This window comes from Lobosporangium transversale, assembly GCF_002105155.1.
Source record: "Lobosporangium transversale strain NRRL 3116 chromosome Unknown BCR41scaffold_5, whole genome shotgun sequence".
Lineage (NCBI taxonomy): Eukaryota > Fungi > Mortierellomycota > Mortierellomycetes > Mortierellales > Mortierellaceae > Lobosporangium > Lobosporangium transversale.
Genome location: NW_019028983.1, coordinates 216065 through 235904, shown reverse-complemented (window position 1 = coordinate 235904; position 19840 = coordinate 216065). Strand labels below are relative to the sequence as shown.

General features: G+C 40.3%; 8 protein-coding genes across 8 annotated transcripts; 2 read left to right on the top strand and 6 right to left on the bottom strand.

Annotated features, from left to right (window-relative positions):
* Positions 1-41: 41 nt before the first annotated feature.
* BCR41DRAFT_419355 (hypothetical protein) lies at positions 42-1902 on the bottom strand. Its single transcript, XM_022029748.1, has 2 exons — positions 418-1902; positions 42-325 (listed from the first exon to the last, which is right to left on the bottom strand). The coding sequence occupies exons 1-2, from the start codon at positions 1879-1881 to the stop codon at positions 104-106; spliced, it is 1686 nt and encodes a 561-aa protein (XP_021884667.1). The 5' UTR covers positions 1882-1902; the 3' UTR covers positions 42-103.
* A 152-nt stretch (positions 1903-2054) lies between these two features.
* BCR41DRAFT_419354 (hypothetical protein) lies at positions 2055-2913 on the bottom strand. The gene is made up of 3 exons (XM_022029747.1): positions 2486-2913; positions 2214-2324; positions 2055-2110 (listed from the first exon to the last, which is right to left on the bottom strand). Exons 1-3 carry the CDS (start codon positions 2753-2755, stop codon positions 2096-2098), a joined length of 396 nt encoding a protein of 131 aa, XP_021884666.1. The 5' UTR covers positions 2756-2913; the 3' UTR covers positions 2055-2095.
* Positions 2914-4635: 1722 nt separating this feature from the next.
* Positions 4636-6087, top strand: BCR41DRAFT_300585 (triose-phosphate transporter family-domain-containing protein; the record flags this gene model as incomplete). The annotated part of the gene is made up of 4 exons (XM_022020576.1): positions 4636-4731; positions 4892-5068; positions 5297-5380; positions 5488-6087. The coding sequence occupies 4 exons, from the start codon at positions 4636-4638 to the stop codon at positions 6085-6087; spliced, it is 957 nt and encodes a 318-aa protein (XP_021884665.1).
* A 319-nt stretch (positions 6088-6406) lies between these two features.
* On the bottom strand, positions 6407-8349 carry BCR41DRAFT_413271 (hypothetical protein). Its single transcript, XM_022029486.1, has one exon. It carries the CDS (start codon positions 7967-7969, stop codon positions 6488-6490), a length of 1482 nt encoding a protein of 493 aa, XP_021884664.1. The 5' UTR covers positions 7970-8349; the 3' UTR covers positions 6407-6487.
* Positions 8350-8933: 584 nt separating this feature from the next.
* On the bottom strand, positions 8934-9978 carry BCR41DRAFT_347061 (CTAG/Pcc1 family). Its single transcript, XM_022023019.1, has 3 exons — positions 9904-9978; positions 9170-9298; positions 8934-9064 (listed from the first exon to the last, which is right to left on the bottom strand). The coding sequence occupies exons 1-3, from the start codon at positions 9930-9932 to the stop codon at positions 8947-8949; spliced, it is 276 nt and encodes a 91-aa protein (XP_021884663.1). The 5' UTR covers positions 9933-9978; the 3' UTR covers positions 8934-8946.
* Positions 9979-10202: 224 nt separating this feature from the next.
* On the top strand, positions 10203-12277 carry BCR41DRAFT_347059 (hypothetical protein). Its single transcript, XM_022023018.1, has 2 exons — positions 10203-10731; positions 11339-12277. The coding sequence occupies exons 1-2, from the start codon at positions 10435-10437 to the stop codon at positions 12149-12151; spliced, it is 1110 nt and encodes a 369-aa protein (XP_021884662.1). The 5' UTR covers positions 10203-10434; the 3' UTR covers positions 12152-12277.
* A 303-nt stretch (positions 12278-12580) lies between these two features.
* On the bottom strand, positions 12581-15214 carry BCR41DRAFT_318301 (hypothetical protein). Its single transcript, XM_022021310.1, has 5 exons — positions 14917-15214; positions 14595-14745; positions 13754-14439; positions 13270-13627; positions 12581-12918 (listed from the first exon to the last, which is right to left on the bottom strand). The coding sequence occupies exons 1-5, from the start codon at positions 14949-14951 to the stop codon at positions 12601-12603; spliced, it is 1548 nt and encodes a 515-aa protein (XP_021884661.1). The 5' UTR covers positions 14952-15214; the 3' UTR covers positions 12581-12600.
* A 3140-nt stretch (positions 15215-18354) lies between these two features.
* BCR41DRAFT_383974 (hypothetical protein) lies at positions 18355-19741 on the bottom strand. Its single transcript, XM_022027520.1, has 3 exons — positions 19201-19741; positions 18790-19053; positions 18355-18665 (listed from the first exon to the last, which is right to left on the bottom strand). The coding sequence occupies exons 1-3, from the start codon at positions 19424-19426 to the stop codon at positions 18484-18486; spliced, it is 672 nt and encodes a 223-aa protein (XP_021884660.1). The 5' UTR covers positions 19427-19741; the 3' UTR covers positions 18355-18483.
* Positions 19742-19840: the final 99 nt, after the last annotated feature.

Here is a 19840-nt window from a genome sequence, read left to right as displayed (position 1 = left end):
AGTAGCACTATAGAGCTATGTTTTGCTTTTAAAAATGTTCAGTCCCTTTCGATGTTTGCATTTATTTCGCTATTAGCTTTTTTTGAACGGCTATTTAAATAGCTTATGACTTTGATGTTGATAGTGACGATGGTAATGCAGTTGTTGATAAAGCTGGATTTGATGATGACAGTGGCATCGTAGATTCAGAAACAGAAGCGATTTTGTCTGTCAATCGAATAACATTCTTGTTATAGTCTTCTAACCCAACATAGTCATCTGCTTTGGTGGCATATACAACTGCCTCCCTGAACTGTGCCAATGCTACGTCTACATCTCCCTCCATCTAAGCAAGGTTCAAATAAATAAAGAGATTAGGAGGTTGTTCTAATCAAAACGCGATTTTTTTTTTTTTTTTTTTTTTTTTTTCCTTTTTACCTCATGAATCAAACCTAGAGTGTTGAGACCCAAGGCTGCACATTCGTCACAATCTCGATGTTGTCCACTCTTTTCCTTGGCCATTGCAACTGCTTTCTGCACCCAGCCCAGAGCCTCTTCCTCCTTTTGCTTCTGCTCCAATGATTTGATAGCCTTAGCAGCTGTTGCTTTAGACTCTGGAGAAGATGACGATGACGTAGATGGTGATGATGATGAGGATGCCCAAAAATTCCATGATGAGGACTTGTTTTGCTGTATGGGCTGCTCCTCAACCTTGCTCTTTGTTTCTGGTTTTGATCTGCTATCGGCAGTAGCGGTAGTCGTGGTCGCAGCGCCGTAGAGAGTTTCTCCGATACTGTTCATCAAGATGGCCTCACGGCAATACCACATATTCTTGGTGGATGGGGTATCTGAAGCAATATTGCCCACGTCTGCGCGATGTTTCTGAACCATTTGTAATGCCTTCACGAAAAGCGATAATGCATATTCAAATTTTGACTGATGTACATATAATGCACCCAGAGTGGATAGTAGTCCAATTTCATCGATCGATGCATTATCTTTATCGTCCTGTTTGGATGCAGTCACCGTGCTCAACGCCCAACTAAGGGCTTCCTCTGCAAGATCGTATTCGCCCATGCGCATCCAGCAGGTTGCTGCAAGTTTTGCAAACGGAATACCATCCTGTGGAGCGATCATGGATCGATTTGAAGTAGAACGTCCAAACAGATTTCCAAAGAATGAGGCTGAAGTTGAATCTGAGGCTGTAGTTGATTGGGGAAATTGTTTCCCAGCCAACTTCCATAATCGCGTCCAAATGGTGGCCGCCCGTTCATCCTGTCCAATCCTTCCATAGAGTCTGGCCAATCGATTATGGATCTCGACTAGAGCTTTATCTTTTTCAATCTCTGGAAACCAGCCATCATTGTCGACATGATGACGTTGATCTGTCAGTGGTTTTTTCTTGTAAAGATCTTCTAGATCTTTTCTGGTCAGCTCTAAAGCCCTTTGAAGATATACTTCCGCAATATCAGAATCTGGAGAGTACTCTTCACGGACCCAAGCTCCATGAAGGCATTGTTGAACTTGAGAGGATACACCAGAAGGGGAAGGACATTTATATTGTTCTATATAAGCATGTGTGCCGGACCATACAAATAAACCGAAGCCAATAGTAGACACAGTGACGAGGAAAAGGTTTCTGAAGATACGTGTAGTATGCAAGATGGATTCAGTAAAAGGAGTGATAGATTCATCAACAGTGGCTCTTGTTCCGGTAGCATTAGTCGTGGTGTAAGGACGATAATGTTGTTTGAACCAAGGTTGTTGTTGTTGAATAGATCGGACAGCTCCTGTAAGGGTCAGTAGAGAGCGACGATTATGAGGTATGAGCCTTTGTTGTCTCAGTGCTGTAGTAGTAGCAGCGGTGGCAGCACGAATGAATGCCCGGCTGGTTGACGACATGATGAGCAAAAAAAAAAAAAAATAATGAAAAGATTGTTGAAACGCGCAGAAACGCTCATGTAACACGTTTCTCACGCTTTAATGAGTACAATGAAAAAAAAAAAAAAAAAAAAAAAAAAAAAAAAAAAAAAAAAAAGCCACATCTCAACATCCCAGAGTATTAACGTGTGTGTGTGGAGTCAACAATGTTTTATTCTTTTTTTGAACGAACGTCTTAATTCCATTGTGCCTAGAAACATGTAAAAATAAGGAGAAACAAACAAACAAAGTTCAATCATGAATACATGTATATCATGTCAATTTAGCATCTTCTTTCTTTGCTTTTCACTAACGTTTGTTGGTTCTGGAAGTTGTTCTTCAACAGCATAAGGAGATTTTTTGTTTCTGTCAGCCAACTTCTTGGCAAGTTGTCCTCCGCCTTGTTGTACGCCTCTCTTCCCAGCCTATAGATCCCCCCAATGCGATAAAAAAAAAAAATAAAAAAAAAAAAAAAAGATAAAAAAACCAGAAGCAATTAGGGTCTTTAAGAATTCAAGCTGACAATGAAAGATAGGCTTTTTCTTTTTCATTTTTTCTTCTTCTTCTTTTTCTTCTTCGTCTTTACAGCTTCAGCTCGCTTTTGTGCTGCCAGAGCAGACGGGGAGAGTTCATTCGGGGTTCGTGGTGAAGTCGAGGCTGACGCTGCACCGCTATCACCTAAAGTCCGTCCACCGCTGTTCAGAGTTTGGGTCTGTGTCTGTGTCTTTGTGTTTGTGTTTGTATTAGTATTGGTGTTGGCACTTGTCTTTGTTGCAGAGGCATTGGATGGGGTATTGCTATCGCCTAGGACATAACCCTGGCCCTTGCGATTTGGCTTTCCGCAACAAGCGCCCATTATGAATTCGGTATCGACTGAATTAAGCTTGCAAGAAAGAGAAAGAGAGAATGGGAATGTAGGAGAGAGGGAGAGAGAGGTGGATGGTAGGAATGTGGGGTTGAATGTAATTATTATGAATGTGTAATAATAAAAAAAAAAAGAAAGAGTGAGATGGAGAGATGGAGAGATGGAGAGAGCAAAGTCAAGTGCAATATATTTGTACACCAGTATCACATTGACCAAGAGTTTGTAAACAGGCATGGTGATCCATTCCATAGCAAGCATCCATCCAATCAGATGGCATGCCATTGATACAAAAGGGGGGTTTGAACAAAGACGCGTATTGCATGTTCATCTATTCATCTGTTCATGTTTGTTTCTATGCATAGTGCATACTTGTGTCCTTTCTTCTAAGCCAAAGTAAAAAAAAAAAAAAAAAAAAAAAAGTCGATCTGTGTGTTTGTCAATGGTATCCGTCAATGCATTCTATTTCTCTATTCTACCACTTGAGCCTTAGTCAAGCAATGGAAATGACCCCCTTGTTGTGTTACTGTTGCCTGTGGTTGTGGTTGTAATTGAGGATACGAACAATAGGCCAATGGGTCCTCTCTATCAATCACGACAGTTACAAAGGTTGACAAAAGGATGACATGTACGTTTCTTTTCTTGTGTAGCCGTGCTAGTTACTTAGTGCTTTAATGGTTAAATAGTTAATGGCAATGATCCATATTTACAGGAATGCTTGATCGGTATATATCTTATTTTTCCTTTTCCAATGACATGGACTCCTTTTCTAACCCTCCTTCTACTCTCTTTTCCTTTATTCCTTCTTTTCTCTTTTTTTTTCTTTCTTGATGCTCAAAGCTTCATCCATTTGCTCATTCCCCACAACACATCAATTCTACATCTAACAAGCCTCATCCTCTTGCCCTCCTTTGCATCACCATCTTTTTTTTTTTTTTTTTTTTTTTTCATTCAGTTCCATCTCTCTGACCTTGTGTTCTCATCGTCCTTGATCTATTTACCTTCTTTCTCTCTTATCTCCTTCTCTCCTCTCTCTCCTCTCTCTTCCTTTCCAACGTTTGCTAGTCATGCGTGAGCAAGTTAGAGAGACTAAGCTTGCACGTCGTCTTTCGCAGCATATCCCAAAATCAACTCTCTTGCCGCAGCATCAAGGCTCACTTTCTTCAGCTTCCCCAACCACTCACGCTTCGTCCTCTCCTGAGAGGCCATTCAAACGCACCAGCCTTCAACAAGGCATTGTCTCTCCTCTTCCTACTATTCCTCAGCAGCAATCACTTGATCCCACAGCAACTCGCAAGAAGATCGACTCGGAACCAGAGCTCGATCCCACGTCTGTATTCAATCAACACGATAACCCTGTATCCACTCAAAGCAATGGAATGGTATCGTCCGCAACAGCCGCCACAACCGGCTCTTTACCGCCTCTCAATACGTCGTTTAATTCATCAGGAACAATCAATCCAACAAACTCCTCTTTGGGATCCCCATCCCATCCTGGAAGTATCAACACATCTTCACGCAATACCCCACCTCTCTCGGCTGGTACAGCACGAACTCGATTAGGATCGATTCTGGCAAACAATTTAGGACTAACTCGAGGGCCAGGGAGTCCAATCTCGCCCACATCATCTCGACATTTTAAATACCCCTCCATTCCTTCCCCAACTTCTCCCTCGCCGACAATTTCAGGCGACAGCACCGATGTGAGCACGACGCATGAGACATCCACCACACATCTGCCACCCCTTCGAAAGTCCTCCTTGATGAGCGACCCTGAAAAAAACGAGAAACTTGGTAGCGGCTACAGTAACAGTCATACTCCTAGCGTATTCATTAACATTGGGAAAACCACATCGTCATTACCTCAGATCTTGATGCCAAAAAAACGCATTGCCCAAAATATTGTTTCTAATATGGGTTACATTGGCGCGTGGTATTTCTTCAGTACAGCGCTATCTATTTACAACAAGGTAAAATAAAAAACAAAAATAAATAAAAAAAAAAGAGAGAGAGAGAGAGAGAACACCTTTGGCAGAAGCTTACTCTATTTTTTTTTTTTTTTTTTTTTTTTTTTTCTTTGCCCCCCTTATGAATCCTATTACTAAAAAAAAAAAAAAAAAAAAAAAAAAGAACCTAATGGGCAAAGACAACTGGAACTTCAATTTGCCACTGTTTGTGTCCTCAATCCATGCTGGTCTTCATTTTGTGATTACAGCATGTTTGATGCATTTTTTCCCGGACATCTTTGATGCAACTCGATCTGGGAAAGGAGGCAGAATTACAATCCGCAGCTATGTTACTCAAGTGGTACGTAAACATTCATACACACAAAATAGTTCTTGCACGCGCACAACGAGGCTGTGCAGTAATCATGTAGAGACGCTGTATATATCAGGTTGTAGAATAGCCCTATCGAAGACATGCATAGCTCATGCATGCTACAACATTATCGTAGCATCTTAATTGGACAAAAGAAAGAGTAATATGAAAAAGTCTAAACTTAATTAGTTCATTTGTTCATTGCGATTAAATTAGGTTCCATGTGCAACCGCCGCAGCATTGGAAATTTGCATGGCGAATGCTTCGCTCATGTTTATCACCCTCTCTTTCTATACTATGGTAATTCATGTAATCTGAAAAGAAAGGCATGCACCCAGGATGCATAGTGATTTATTAACATCTTCATTTGATGTACCTTTAAATGTTCTGTTGTGTGCTTGTATCAGATCAAGTCTAGTACGCCGATCTGGGTTCTGATCTTTGCATTCTTCTTCCGTCTCGAAAAGCCACGGATGAGCCTGATCTTGATTATTGGTGTGATCGTTATTGGAGTTGTTCTCACAGTGGCTGGTGAAACACAATTTGACTTGACAGGATTTATCCTCGTCCTCTTTGCGGCGATCATGTCAGGACTTCGGTGGTCCCTTACACAGATGTTACTTCAAAAAGATCAATTGGGGATGGATAACCCAGTGGCGACACTGTACTATATCAGCCCAATCATGTTTGTCATCATGTCGATCTTGTCGCTCATTATTGAGGATCCATTTGTACAATTTGCATCATCAGAGTTCTTTGACGATTTCTGGACAGGAATGACAACTTTACTGATGGCAGCTGGAGGCGGATTCTTAGCCTTTGCAATGACAGTCGCAGAGTTCAAACTGATCAAAAATACGGGAACTGTCACGCTCTCTGTCGCAGGGATCAGTAAAGAGATTGTGGTGATTTCTCTTAGCATGCTTATCTTTGGTGACCGACTGACATTTGTGAACTTGCTTGGGCTGTTAGTCTCAATTGGTGGTATTCTGGCTTATGTAAGTTGAGTTGTTCTATTCTTTGTCTGTGCTTATAACTCATAAAAAGTTTGTATTTTGATTTGAATGAAATAATAAATGTTGCTTCTTTACTATGGGTTCTAACATGATAGAATTATGACAAGATTAAGAAGCTGCAGCAAACCACTCTTGGGACAGGAGATTATAAAGCTTTGGGGCCTATGGGACGGCACCATAAGGGAGATAATACGGATTGAAGAGAAGGAGGAAGATAAGGAGGAGTTTGTCTTTTAGAAACCTATAAGCCATTATATAAACAGGGTTGCATCATTTTTTTTTTTTTTTTTTTTTTTTAATTTTTACATTAGCTTCCAGAATATATATATACAGTTTTACTTTTGCTTACTACAACTACAAGTCCTAGCCCTGCTACTCCATTAAATGTACTTTAAAGCGTAAAATCACCGTGTCTCTCATTGTTGGCAAGGGCCCTCAAATCCGTAGCGGTGGCGGTAGCGGAAGAAGATGGGTAGGACAGGGTATCATAAGAGTCATGAGTCACAAAGTGTTCGGGTTGAATCGAGGGCCGACCAAAGAACGTGTTATCTGAGATCTCACCCAAAGTCGATTCACGGAAATGAGCACTTTTACTTCTTCCATCATCAACTCTTACACCGACACCGACACCGACACCGATACCAACACCAGCATCATTATCATGGTCGATATGGACAATGATGCTCCCAGCCAAGAGATCTTCGCGTATGTACTCCTGTGCCTGCTGCTGTTGATGTGATTTAGATGAATCGAATGGTGTAGATGAAGAAGAGAGAGTTGACTGTCGATAGGGTTGGTTCGTCATTTGTGCAAGATCTACGATATAGCTACTGCTGCTATTTCTGCTGCTACCGTTGCTGGCGGCGGTGCTGGAGCGGCTATTGTTATTGTTATTGTTATTGTTGTTGAATTCTGTTGATTCTGTACCAACGACAAGGGGCGTTTCTCCTATCATTGTAAGGACTGATGGATTGGCAGATTCTGGTCTTGAGGGTTTCACATAGTAAGCATCTCTTCGTCTGACTTTTTTCTCACCGATCAATCGAACCGAAGGGGGTCTTTCGTTTCGAAAGGCTCGATTCTTTTTGGTAGAACGAGGAGGGATTTCGTATTGAGCAGCTTGATAGACTTGGTAGGTTCCTGTGATAGCACCAAGAGCCAGGATAGCGGAAACAAGTCCCACAACGATTTGACCTTTTTTAGGGTCCATCGTGAATTGGATAGTACTACCACCATCATTGGATGTATCGTTGCCTTTGTTTGTCTCGTCTACAGCGGGAGGGGAGCCTGGAAGACCAAACTGTCTTTTTGTCATTGAAGAGGGGACTGTTCCTTCCCATCGAACTGCTAGGGTATTGAGTGCTGGACCGGTATTATTCCAGAAGCCGACTGTAGAGGATAGGAGGGTTCGACAGTAAGGATCCGAATAGAGGTTTAAGATAACATGAGGATCAGATGCGGCGGCAAAGGCAAAAGAGGGAGAAGAAGAAGGGCTGTTGTGGAGGTTTTGAAAATTACTGCGCGCGTTATTATTATTATTATTATGAAGGTCGCTGTCATGGTTGTGGTTGAAGGACAAAGTATCAAGGACCACACAGGTGGCATAAGGGATTAATTGAGGTCGTTGTCCAAGAGGAGAACCGGTGAGGGCATGGAATGACAAGGTGATCGCGGTCAGATCATTATTATCGGATTTGCTTCGTGGAAGCGCAGAGGCCAACGACAAGAGATGAAATTGAGGTGTCACAAAACATAAAAATAAGGCCAATATCGACAGGGTTTTGTTCAGGGTCCATGGACGCGTTGTTGTACCGAGCGTTACTGTTGAATGAAGTGCTGTTTTTGTTCTTCTTGCTGTCGTTGTCCTTGCCATTGCTGTTGATGCTATAAGAGTTGGCCCCGTAGTTGGCTATTGAGATGATGAATTTGGAAGTATGTGGTGTAGGGCAAAGTGATGTGTTATATGTATTTATAATCAACGACTTTTTTTTTATTTTATTTTTTTCCTCGGGGTATATTTTTACTTTGATCGTGTGAGGCGATGACCAATTGAGGAAATGTCTATTTGGGAAAGTAGACAATGCGAGTAAAGAAAGATAAAAAAGAAATGGGGTTCTTTTTTTACCGCAAGGCCAGATCAACGGATGGCGAAAAAGAAAAAAAAAAGGAGAGGGGGGGGAGGAGGAAGAGAAGGGTGGAGAGAAAAAGAAAGAATGGCCGGATTTTATCCAGAATAAGGGAAAGGGTTTGTTCTGTCAGTCAGGTAGGGACATAATCAAATCGTAGGATGTCCCAGAGGCAGTGCTTTCTACAGTCATCCCCTCTCTACAAGCACTTCAAGGCATGCCAGCGTTTTACAAACAACGCAACTGTAGATACAACAGCATTAACGTCAGTATTCGCATAATCCAAAAACTTACAGATAAAATCCTTTTTTAGAAATATCACAAGTCTGCTGTTTTTTTTTTCCCTTTCCTACGGCATACCTAGGGGGAAGGAAAAAAAAAAAAAAAAAAAAAAAAAAAAAAAGTGAAGGGGAGAGGAGGAGAAGAGGAAAGAGATGGGGCTGTTGTTATTGCTGTTGTGCGTCTGTAGCTTATGATAGGCAAAAAGAGTATTATAGAAGAAGAGGAAGAAAAGGAATAGAAAGAAAAGAAAATAGACGACAGCATACAATACATTACGCATGCATTCATCAAGAATCATCCTTTTCTTTTTTTATCAGCTTCACTTTAGGTGCCCAAGCATAAGTTAATCATTTTAGTCGACGTGATGAATAAAGTCTTATCACATTTAAGAAGCAGTAAGATAAACTGTATTTATTATATATAAATATACTCGAAATGATCCTTATACTTCATCCTGCTCCGTATCGAAAGCGCCCATTGTGTTGACAACCATTTGTGCCATTTCCAGCGAAGAATTGATCACGGTCCTCAATAGCTTTAGTGTCGATGTTTGAAAATCTCTAAAAGAGAAATCAAGTTAAAGAAAAATAAAAAAAGAAAGTCAATTTATCGGGTTGTTTATCAGTTGATTATGATTCATTGGTGATATAGCTTTGAGGTCTTACAGGATCAAAATGTTGTCTTGCGTCCTAATAATTCGCCTTGAAACTTCTGGCTTCAAATCCTTGTCTACATCCAATACGTCTGCGGCAATTTTGGCGAGTCGTGGTGATGGAAATGGAATCTGTAATGTCCTATTTTGCCCCGTAAAATAGTGGGGAGCGAAGTAGACAATAAGATAAAGATTCATTAAGCTTTTTTATTATTATTACTGTTATTATTATCATTATTATTATTATTATTATTATTGGACAGCTGCTTTTTTCCTGGCGTCCTTGATCAAAAGCATAGTTCTGCGTAGTGTTTTTATCCTTATGCACAGCATTTCCAGAAAATTGACATAGCCCTCCCTTATAGCTGCTACAGTGTTAGGCTTGTGTAATTTCCCTACATTTGCTAAAAATGTCGACCGTCTGTATACAGTTGTCTGCGTTTGTTTATACTCTCCAATAGGAGCCCTTCAATTACAAGTTTCATACGGCATCAATGTTTAACCATTGCCTTAGATATTCAGCGACGCGTTCCTCTCATGCCATTGAGTATAGCCTCATTAGTCCTGTCTTTTTTTGGACTATAGGAAAGTAGCATGGGTTCCCCGAAACACTCCAAGTCCAGTCTCCCTTGAGAATTCATAAATATGATATGTATTTGCCTTGTTACCCTGTTCTCCTACTGTTTTTTTCTTCTTTTTCTCTTTCTTTTCATTCCCTGCTTGCTGAGTTTGGTCGTTCAGACTTACAATTGCTCGTTTAGGGCAGTAATGGCCATGGTGACTGTAATTGTTAATGTGCAAAGGCATAAAGGAGAGATTTAGCTTCGCCTAGTCCCTTGTGTAAATTGCAGGTTGGGTGATCAAGAGAATCCTTTGTGGCTTGTGTGACTGTCTCCAAAGCATTTCTCTTTACATGGTCATTCTCCGCTATTTCAGGAGAAATAAAAACAACGCACCAAACAAGAGGAGAAAAAAAAAAAAAAAAAAGACCGCCAATAAAAGAAAATTTATGGGTAGGACGTGTGTTTTTTTGCACACACTGACAAGTGTATTTTATACTCCACCTCTCACCTCTCTTTTTTCCTCTCTGTCTCTTTCTTTTCTTTTTTTTCTCTCTCTCTCTTCTTCTCTCTCTTCACCTGTCTTCCTCCCTTCCTTCCTCCTTCCCCTCTTCCGTCCGCCCCGTCCGCCCCGTCCGCCCTTCCTCCCTCCTTTGTCCGCTTCCTTTCCTCCTCTTTCCATCTCCTACATTTTTCCTTGTCTCCAATCGCTTTTGCAATGTCTTTTGCCAAGGACTCTAACGACCTCGCTGCCTCGGCTAACAATGCCAACTATGAGGGTCAGTACGAGCATGATCACGAGCACAGGGAAAATGAGGGTCTTGATGCTGATGCCCCTCTCACCCTTCGCGCCCTTGTCTCAACTAAGGAGGCCGGAGTCATCATTGGCAAAGGAGGCAAGAATGTAGCAGATCTCCGTGATCAGACTGGCGTCAAGGCCGGTGTCTCCAAGGTTGTCCAGGGTGTTCATGACCGTGTTCTCACTGTCACTGGAACCATCGAGGGTGTTGCAAAGGTAATTTAGCCCCAAATGAGCAATACGATCTATAATTTTATTTATTGGGACATCAAGAATCCGAACATTGTTGCATGTTGTTCTCTTAGTTGAGAGAATCAATCCTCTTGTGGCTGTAGAGCTCATGGAATAGACTCCTTGAAAATTTAATCATGAGCAAGTTTACAAAGTTGCAATTCAGAGATGATTCATTTATTTTTTCTCCCAAGGACAGATGAATTTTGTCTTTTTGCTTTGTATTTCTCAGCTCGTGGTTTCATATGGAAGGGGGGACCTTGAACCAATCCTGGGGACCAGAACAAACGAAGGTTCAGTCCAAGTACAGAGAGCATATGCCCCATCCCAGCGTGTAACCTTCACCTCTACCAGTCATAACTTGTGCTTTTCTAATTACATTACATTATTACTTTCATATGGTGGCCTTTTGGATGCTTTGGACATTCATCCACTGTGTTTGCTTATCTGTTGTGATACCAATCTTTACTGTCATCAACCGAGGCGCTTTTTTTGTCCGGCAAATTATCCATTAGCAACACAAGGACAAAATTCAAAGATTTATTAACACATGATTTTCTGCTCTATGTTGTCTTACTCTCTCGCTTTCTAGGCTTTCTCATTGATCGCTCAGACCTTGTTGGAGAACCCTATTACTTCCTCGTCTCCAGAAAATCCCCTCAACTCGCTTCGTCCTGTTGCTCAGACCTCATCTATCCGTCTGTTGATCTCACACAACTTGATGGGCACTATCATTGGTCGTCAGGGATTGAAGATTAAGCACATTCAGGATACGTCTTCGGCTCGCATGGTCGCCTCCAAGGAGATGCTCCCTCAGTCAACTGAGCGTGTTGTTGAAGTTCAGGGATCTGTCGATGCCATTCGCATTGCTATTTACGAAATTGGTAAATGCCTTGTTGATGACTGGGAGCGTGGCGTTGGTACTGTTCTTTACAACCCTGCCGCTCCTCGTGCCCCTGGCACGAGTACCACCTACAATGCCGGTGCCACCAGCAATGGAAACCGCAATAACAGCAATAACAATAATTACACGTCGCGCACAGGAAACGGATCTGATTTTACTCGCTCGCGTGATGACACCCAATACCGCCCACGCCCCGAGCCCGCTTTTGGCCAAAACAACGCCAACCTTCGAACTCAGGAGATCTCGATCCCTGCTGATATGGTCGGATGTATCATTGGAAAAGGTGGCTCCAAGATCTCGGAGATCCGTCGTCTGTCTGGATCCCGCATTTCGATTGCCAAGACCCCTCACGATGAGACTGGTGAACGCATGTTCACCATCGTCGGCACCTTGGAGGCCAACGAGAAGGCTCTTTACCTTCTTTACGGTCAATTGGAGGTTGAGAAGGACAAGCGTCTGAATCTCTCCGGCGACCATATTCCCGAAGAGGACGAGGAATAAACTAAATACAAAAGAATGAAACCTTCCTTTACCCCTTTTCTCCCTTGACCTTTCGACAGTATATAGTAACCCAACCCCATATGAGTCTACTATTTTCTATTTTTACATTCCTTTCCTTTTTTTTTTTTTTTTTTTCTTCCCTTGATTCCATCGCACATGTAGGCGCATACCTCTCGTCCTTTTTGTTAATACAGGCCATTGCTTCTGTTTTTTGTCTTTTTTTTTTTTTTTTTTTTTTTTTTTTTGTAAAATACAAGTATGATTTGGCTCCCACTAAAGAAAATTGTATATACAAATGTACTTTTTTATGGAAATATGAAATATAAATGTATATTTTTATACATATTGTATTTACAAAAGAAGTGTAATCAATTAAAGTTGGATAGAAATAGATAAAAGTGAATGCTTTTTTTTTTTTTTTTTTTTTTTCCTTTTTTCTTTTTAATATTCTACAGGAACATTTGACCAGATTGAGTGGTGACAGTGGAGATCTTTAGGATCGCGTTCACAAGAGCAGCTGTACGGAAATCAGTGTTCTTGGCTGCAGCTGTGGCACGAGTCTCCTCGCAGGCACCGATCATGGTGTCCTCCAAACCAGAGTAGACGAGCTCATGCTCTTCAGCTCCATGGATCACAGCACGTCGTTCTTGTGGAGTCAATTGTCGACCTGCATTTTCCTCTACCAACGTCAAAAGCTTGCTCTTGCCGGCCTCTTCCCATTTACGAGACATACGACCGAATCGAACATGGGACAAGTTTTTGAGCCACTAAAAAAGAAAAAGTTTGAAAAAAAAAAAAAAAAAAAAAAATTAGTTCGAAAGTCCTTTTTTTTTTTTTTTTTTTTTTTTTAGTGTGAAATTTCAGAGTTGATTGCTATTGTTGTTATTCTTGTTGATGGCAATGATGATGTTGTGAAATCATTGTGGGGACAGCTACTGAATAAGCGCTTCGCCCTTTTTTGGTTGGATATATATAATCCATGAATTGTAATGATTATAATGTCGTTTAGTCTGGAACTGGGAAGTCCTGAAATATATCCATTCCATTTGATTCAGTTGTGATATCATCAACATCATCATCAACAATAGCACAGCTTTTTTTTTTTTTTTTTTTTTTACCTCAAAGTATGAAACAGTAACTCCACCGGCGTTCAACAACAAATCTGGGATAACGACCTTGCCTTGTGCGACAAGATAATCGTGAGCATCTGGGGTGATGGGTCCATTAGCAGCCTCACCAATGATTTTGGCCTTGATCCTCTTCACGTTCTTGAGACCGATCTGCCGTTCCAAAGCAGCAGGAATCAAGATATCGCATTCACGTTCGAGAATCTTGCTAGGGTCTTCAATCATCTCTGCGTTCTCAAATCCACGGAATGAGCCCTTTTCTGCACGGTACTTGAAAAGGGCCTCAACATCTAAACCATCAGGATCATATGCAGAAACGTCATGCTCACCAATTCCAATGACCTTGGCACTAAGGAAAAAAAAAAAATTGAATATTGAAATAAAAACAAAAAGTTTAGTGTTTGCCTTATCCAAATGAAATGCTATTATTCCTTACATTTATAAATATAAAAATAAAAGGAGAGGGAATCCTTACCCGTTCCTGTGAAAGAACTTTGCGGCCCAATAACCAACATTTCCAAATCCTTGAACAATCACAGTCTTGCCTGCGACCTCTCCTGTCAATCCAGCCATCTTTTGAACTTCTGGGAATTTTAAGAACTCGCGAACACCATAGTAGACACCTAGGCCTGTTGCTTCATTACGACCACGGACTCCTCCTTGAGAGATGGGTTTGCCCGTCACACATCCAGCCGCATTCACATCCTGAGGGTTGAATTGACGGTAAGTATCCATGATCCATGACATCTCACGAGGTCCAGTACCGACATCGGGTGCTGGGACATCCACACCGGGCCCAATAAAGTTCTTTTGACAGAGTTCCATGGTGTATCGACGAGTGATCCGTTCCAGTTGTGCAGGTGTAAAGTTCTTGGGGTTGAGCTTCACACCTCCTTTAGCCCCTCCGAAGGGAACATCGACGACAGCACATTTATAGGTCATCAAGGAAGCCAAGGCTTCGACTTCTTGAAGATCGACCTCATCTGAGAAACGGATACCGCCTTTACAGGGGAGACGATGACGGGAATGTTGAGCACGGTATCCTTCAATGATGATATGATTATTTGGATCGATCTCCACAGGGAATTTCACGCTCAAGACAGAATCAACTGCTCTGATGGTATTGAGATTCTTTTCAGGAATGCCACTGATCTTGGCGGCCTTTTTTTTTTTTTTTTTTTTTTTTAAAAAAATAAAATAAAATAAAATAAAAAATAAACATGTATTTATTTATTTTTTTGATCCATGTTAGTTTGAGTGAGAAAGAAAAGGAAAGGGAAAGGGAAAGGGAAAGGGGAGAGGATTTGTACACTTACGCGATCATAAAAGGTTTCGACGGAACCTAAAAAACCAGGCTCATGATCTTCACACGCCGCATTAGTGATGTGAGTACTGAGTGAACGTGCAAAGGACGTGGCTGTGGCAGTAAGAGCGAATTTATGCAAACGAACAGCCGAGGATAACGTCCTATCAAATATCAAATTCATCAACAGGTGTCGTAGCCAATACATGCGTGAATGAAAGATGAATGAGAATGAGTTGAATGGCGAATGGAATTTCGCATTCTCTTCCTCTCTTCCTCTCTCTCTCTCTCTTTTTTTTTTTTTTTTTCCATCATGCTGGTATCCAATTGCTTACCCTGGTGTTCTACGAAGGAGTGCAGCAGTAATCATGATTGATCAGAAATAGAAAAGAAAGTAGACTGTACTGAGAGAGGCTAGAAAGTAGCAAGTAGCAAAAGAATAAGAGTAACTGAAAGAGAAGAGAAAGAGAGAGAGAGATTTTGTGGGGGGGAGAGGAAAGAAGTAAGAAGTAAGAAGAAGAAGAAAAAGGCTTTCAAGTCCAATTTAAATAACTTTGCAATGCTGTTGTAATCAAACCGAGGAGAGAAGGGGCCAATTCAATCGGCTGAATCTCAAGTCAGGGAAGTAATTTGTGAGAAAATAATTAATCATGCAAAAAAAAAAAAAAAAATTGCTTTACACCATGTCCATGCATTGAAGACGTTCTGTAGACATTAATTACCATGGACTGAATTGTATTCCTTATCCATCAGGAACCAAACGTTCGTCTCTCTCTCTCTCTCTCTTTCTTTTTTTTTTTTATCGGTTTATCGTTACAAAAACATTGGTCCACTTACTTTTTCTCTCTCCCCACATTTGCCCCCCTTCCCAACGCTCACTAAAAAAAAAAGAAAGGAAAAACTCCCACGGATGCTCAAGATTTTACCTGTCTGGCGTACCTGAGTGTCCAGCACACAGACAGAGCGCTTTTTTTTTTTTTTTTTTTTTTTTAAACGTTTCATTCTCATTCAAGACCTGTGGATCCATGCGCACTTGAAATTTTTCTGGTGATATTTGACATTTCCCTGTCCTTTGTCTCTTGTCTTTTGTTCCCTCACTTCTCTCTTGATGGTTACCAAGTAACACTAAAAAACAAAAAACAAAAAAAAAAATACTAATAAAACGTCATAATGGATCTTTGATCTTTTTTTTTTTTTTTTTTTTTTTGGAACGATCAGAAGAGAAAAAAAAAAAAAATCACGCGTCATTTTTTTTGGACGGCTAAATTCAAAGGAACCTTTAAAATCTATTATATTGATTCGTAGCATTTACATTTTTTTTTATTATTATTTTCTCCCTCAGGGTATAAAGGATAAATATATCCGAGTCGACTATGGATCCAGACCAAGGCCAGCCAAAATAAAACTACAAATGTAATGAAATGAAATGAAATAAAGCAGTGCCCTTTTGCCCCCCTTCCATTCCCTGCCCTCCCCATCTCCCTCCTCCTTTTCCTCAGTCCTACTCTTGCTCCTTTTACTCTCCCTCTGCCTTTTCTTTTCTATTGATTCAAGCATCTCAAAGAGAGGAATACTTCAATCCGTCTCGTATTGAGCTTTTGTGATATGCGATGTGATGGAGTGTTGTAAACGTACATGTACATGTGTATAAAGCGAAAGGGAAGAGAAACTTTTTTTTTTTTTTTTTTTTTTTTTACTCGCACGCTCGGCCCAATTACCTGATTTGGATATTTACTCCAATAGAAAAATGTGGGGGAGGAGGAAAAGGCCGTTTTCATCAATGAATGAGTTCCTGCCAATGAAATCCATGTTCATCCCAGGATTAAGATCTTACTTACAACAAAATCGCTATTAGGCAACTGCGGAGAGCCTTGTAAAGTCGAGTTCGAAAAGAGGGGGTCTCAAGTGGAGGGGATCTGAGGGATATGGAGGATACATGGCCTTTGACAAGCAAGAAAGGAAGCAACTATTATCGTGTCATGACATAAACCATCAATTTCCTCAACAAAATGACCATCTCATTTGACCTTGTCGACTCTTTCGCAGAGGAAAAAAAAATATATATATCCACATCTGACGTATTGAGAGAGAAATACCATTGGAACGTTGGAGCGAATGTCGAAAAAGTGATTATAACGCGTTTCCCATGGCTGTTGGTCTTTTACTGAAAGTCATACTGGTCTCGTTAAACTAATGAAGACATTCCGATAAAGCTGGATCTACATTCAGCTCATTCAACTCTATTCTCTACTATCTCAGCTACTCGGTGTGTTTAACGGTAACGAAGGAAACACTCTTGCTCATCACGCGTTAGCTTTATTTATTTATTTATTTGGAAGTACTTAATAAAAAGAAGTTAAGAAAGATACTGATTTTTGTACAGCACGAGAGGTTCTCTTTTTTTTTTTTTTTTTTTTTTTTTTTTTAATGATTATTGTTGACCACTAAGACAAAGATACGTACCGTCTAGGAAAAGCGGCGCTATCCAAGTAAAAATAAGCTTGGTAGATTGATTGGTTGTAACATGAGCCTATAATATGAATATTCATAATCAACCCTTTCCACCACCAGAGATGTGGACGTGTTTTGTTTCCTTATCGACTGAAACTGAATAGTTACTTCCTAGATGTGCTCTGCAGATCCCACATCCTTTCCTCATTTTCTTTACCACCTTCTGTACTGTTTAGTTTAAATGTAGCTTTGCAGCGCGGTAGTTCTCAGCCAGAACCACATAAATATTCAGCACCTTGTCGTGTGCTGAATAAAGCCACATTTACGTGTTCCATACAGAAACCGCACAACTACGGACACGTACATGTACAATCACTGCGTTGACCCATTGGCACACTGATCACCAGCCCATCGATCAACAAACATAGCAATAACGGATGCGTGGAACGCCATCGGTGTAGGTTGAGCGTAACAAAATTAAAAACCTCTGTATATTCAGACCCCTCCTCCTCTCTCGGTAGCAATACACCCTTTTAGGCTGCATTGTCGAAAACAAAGGAACTTTATTAATAATGAGCATGAATAAGTGGAACGATACATATTAAAACTACTGGACGCTAAAGATCCTAATGGTTTAACGTACAGTCAAAAGTGGTTTTACGACCAATTTCACTACGAATTTAGTCGTAAAAACTGCTTTTCGACTGTACAATTGGAAAAGAAACAAGTTATGGATAGAATGTTTTGTGCGAATGAGGAGAGAGGATGACAAAGGAAAGGTAATGTGAAATGCGAGGGAATCAGTAGGGTTAAAAAGGAGCATGATATAAAAAAAAAAAAAAAAAAAAGAGGGGAATGTAGAACTTGCAAACACCGAAAGAACATAAACAAGCAAGTGCTTCGCCCAAATCTACTCCATAACTAAAAAAAAATTAATCTAGTCCCTCTTACTTTAGTTTAGTCAAAGGGAGCAGGACTATAATGTTTCAAGTCGTTTTGGATAGAAGAGTTGCTGCAGCCTGCAGGCGAGGAGCATAGGTGCAAATACCAATAAGATTTCAACATGAGTTTGACAAACTAGATATCTCGAAATCACCTTGTTCGGTAACCAAAGCTGACAAAAAAAAAAAAAAAAAAAAACTATTTCCCCATTAAGATAAATGACCTTTCAAAAAGTTATTGCAAAGCTACAACATGTATTTAAAAAAAAGCCAGAATGTTTTTAATATAACTATATATTTTATTTTTGGTTTTTTTTTTTTTTTTTTTTTTTTTTTTTTTTTAGTTTTCTACTGTTTATATTTTTGTTTTACAAAAGAAATGTTGGCAAATATGTATAAATGCTTGATTAGATGTGTTATAATATGAACATTGGGAATAGAGGACGAACTTCATGAGCGAAGTCAGGCGTGGATTGGGGGAATCATTAAAAAAGCTTTTTTTTTTTTCGGTTATGCGTGGGCATGTGACATGTTGGGTGCATAGTCCGGAGCTTGTTGATCATGATAGTGCTGATCATTGTAAGATTCAGTCTCAAAATCAGGCCGCCTCTTCAGTTGAATGTATTCCAGAACTAGTGTAGCAATCCAGAAGCCACCCATCAATCCTGCGCAGACTTGAGCAGTGTAAAGTGCTATTAAATAAAATAAAATAAAATAAAATTAGAATTGAGGATTTACTTTGCGGACACTAAAGACAAAAAAAGTATAGTGTATCGGAGGATTTTTTTTTTTTTTTTTTTTTTTTTTTTTCCTTACCTTGGAAATTACTAATGGCAAGACATTGGCTTAAACTTTGGCCTGAGGAAGTGGTTTTGCAAGCAATGGTGAGACCAATACCAATTTCACCACAGATCGCAAAAGCGACCATGGCCATGATAGCTCCGATGCCCATAAATGTTCGAGAAGTAACGATGGGCAAAAAGTCATCGTAGCGATGCACAACCGCTGCCCAGTAACCGAGAAAAAGGACTGCAAAAACGCTGACAACACCTGCACCCACAACTGGAAATTGACAGTATGCTAAAGGTTGACAATTAAAAAAAGAAAATTGTAAGTATAGCACAATAATAAAAAAAAAAAAAGGCCTCCCACAGTGGATTTACATATTGCATGTGGAAATTGAGATTGGCAAATTGTGGGTGTGGAGGGATGGTGGTATATACTTACAGCTTGTGTAGAATGGAATCTTGTTATCAACAGTCATGTAGAGGAGACATCCTTTAGTGATTGTTGTTGTAGAGTTGTTTTTGCCTGTGCCTACGACAGTGCTCTCGTATTCGACATCGCCGTTCATTGCCACCACGCCCATGATGATCACGGCCAACAAGAAGACACAGAACAAACAGGCAATGGTTGACATCAACCGGATCCTGGCACTACTTGTCCTGTACATTGTCGATAATAAACAATATTATTTACAGAGGAAATGAGAGTGGATAGGAGAAATAAAATGCAAAAAGAATCTCTTTGAAAGGAAAAAAGTGGAGCAATTGGGTAAGGAAAATGAGAAATGAGGGTGAGGAAATATGTTGTTACAAAAAGAAGGAAGGGATTTTAGAGTTGATGAAAGAATAAACAGGAATACCAGTAAGGCAGGTAGGGGGAAGGAGAGAGTGAGGGATGAAAGGATGGAGTCAGAAGCGTCTCTGCGAGTATGTGCGCTTTAGGTGAAGAAGTTGAATGGGAAGTGACCAAAGGAAAAAAAAAAAAAAAAAAAAAAAGGGGAGGAAGAAAGAGAAAAAGAGGTTAAAAAGAAAGAGAGGAAGGAATGAAGAGAAAGCTGGCATGATTAGGCTATCCTTTGCTT

Excerpts from the sequence above, each read along its gene's own strand:
- BCR41DRAFT_419355 (XM_022029748.1), bottom strand. The coding sequence starts at position 1,881 with ATGTCGTCAACCAGCCGGGCATTCATTCGTGCTGCCACCGCTGCTACT. Across the intron at positions 326-417 it reads CTCTAGGTTTGATTCATGAG|ATGGAGGGAGATGTAGACGT; the intron begins GTAAAAAGGAAA and ends AACCTTGCTTAG.
- BCR41DRAFT_419354 (XM_022029747.1), bottom strand. The coding sequence starts at position 2,755 with ATGGGCGCTTGTTGCGGAAAGCCAAATCGCAAGGGCCAGGGTTATGTC. Across the intron at positions 2,325-2,485 it reads CACAAAAGCGAGCTGAAGCT|GCTGGGAAGAGAGGCGTACA; the intron begins GTAAAGACGAAG and ends GGGGATCTATAG.
- BCR41DRAFT_413271 (XM_022029486.1), bottom strand. The coding sequence starts at position 7,969 with ATGGCAAGGACAACGACAGCAAGAAGAACAAAAACAGCACTTCATTCA.
- BCR41DRAFT_347061 (XM_022023019.1), bottom strand. The coding sequence starts at position 9,932 with ATGGCCATTACTGCCCTAAACGAGCAATT. Across the intron at positions 9,299-9,903 it reads ACTGCCCTAAACGAGCAATT|GACATTACAGATTCCATTTC; the intron begins GTAAGTCTGAAC and ends GGGGCAAAATAG. Across the intron at positions 9,065-9,169 it reads CAAGACAACATTTTGATCCT|AGATTTTCAAACATCGACAC; the intron begins GTAAGACCTCAA and ends TTTCTCTTTTAG.
- BCR41DRAFT_347059 (XM_022023018.1), top strand. The coding sequence starts at position 10,435 with ATGTCTTTTGCCAAGGACTCTAACGACCTCGCTGCCTCGGCTAACAAT. Across the intron at positions 10,732-11,338 it reads CCATCGAGGGTGTTGCAAAG|GCTTTCTCATTGATCGCTCA; the intron begins GTAATTTAGCCC and ends CTCGCTTTCTAG.
- BCR41DRAFT_318301 (XM_022021310.1), bottom strand. The coding sequence starts at position 14,951 with ATGATTACTGCTGCACTCCTTCGTAGAACACCAGG. Across the intron at positions 14,746-14,916 it reads CTCCTTCGTAGAACACCAGG|GACGTTATCCTCGGCTGTTC; the intron begins GTAAGCAATTGG and ends GATATTTGATAG. Across the intron at positions 12,919-13,269 it reads TTACTGTTTCATACTTTGAG|TGGCTCAAAAACTTGTCCCA; the intron begins GTAAAAAAAAAA and ends TTTCTTTTTTAG.
- BCR41DRAFT_383974 (XM_022027520.1), bottom strand. The coding sequence starts at position 19,426 with ATGTACAGGACAAGTAGTGCCAGGATCCGGTTGATGTCAACCATTGCC. Across the intron at positions 19,054-19,200 it reads GATTCCATTCTACACAAGCT|CATACTGTCAATTTCCAGTT; the intron begins GTAAGTATATAC and ends GTCAACCTTTAG. Across the intron at positions 18,666-18,789 it reads TGCCATTAGTAATTTCCAAG|CACTTTACACTGCTCAAGTC; the intron begins GTAAGGAAAAAA and ends TTTATTTAATAG.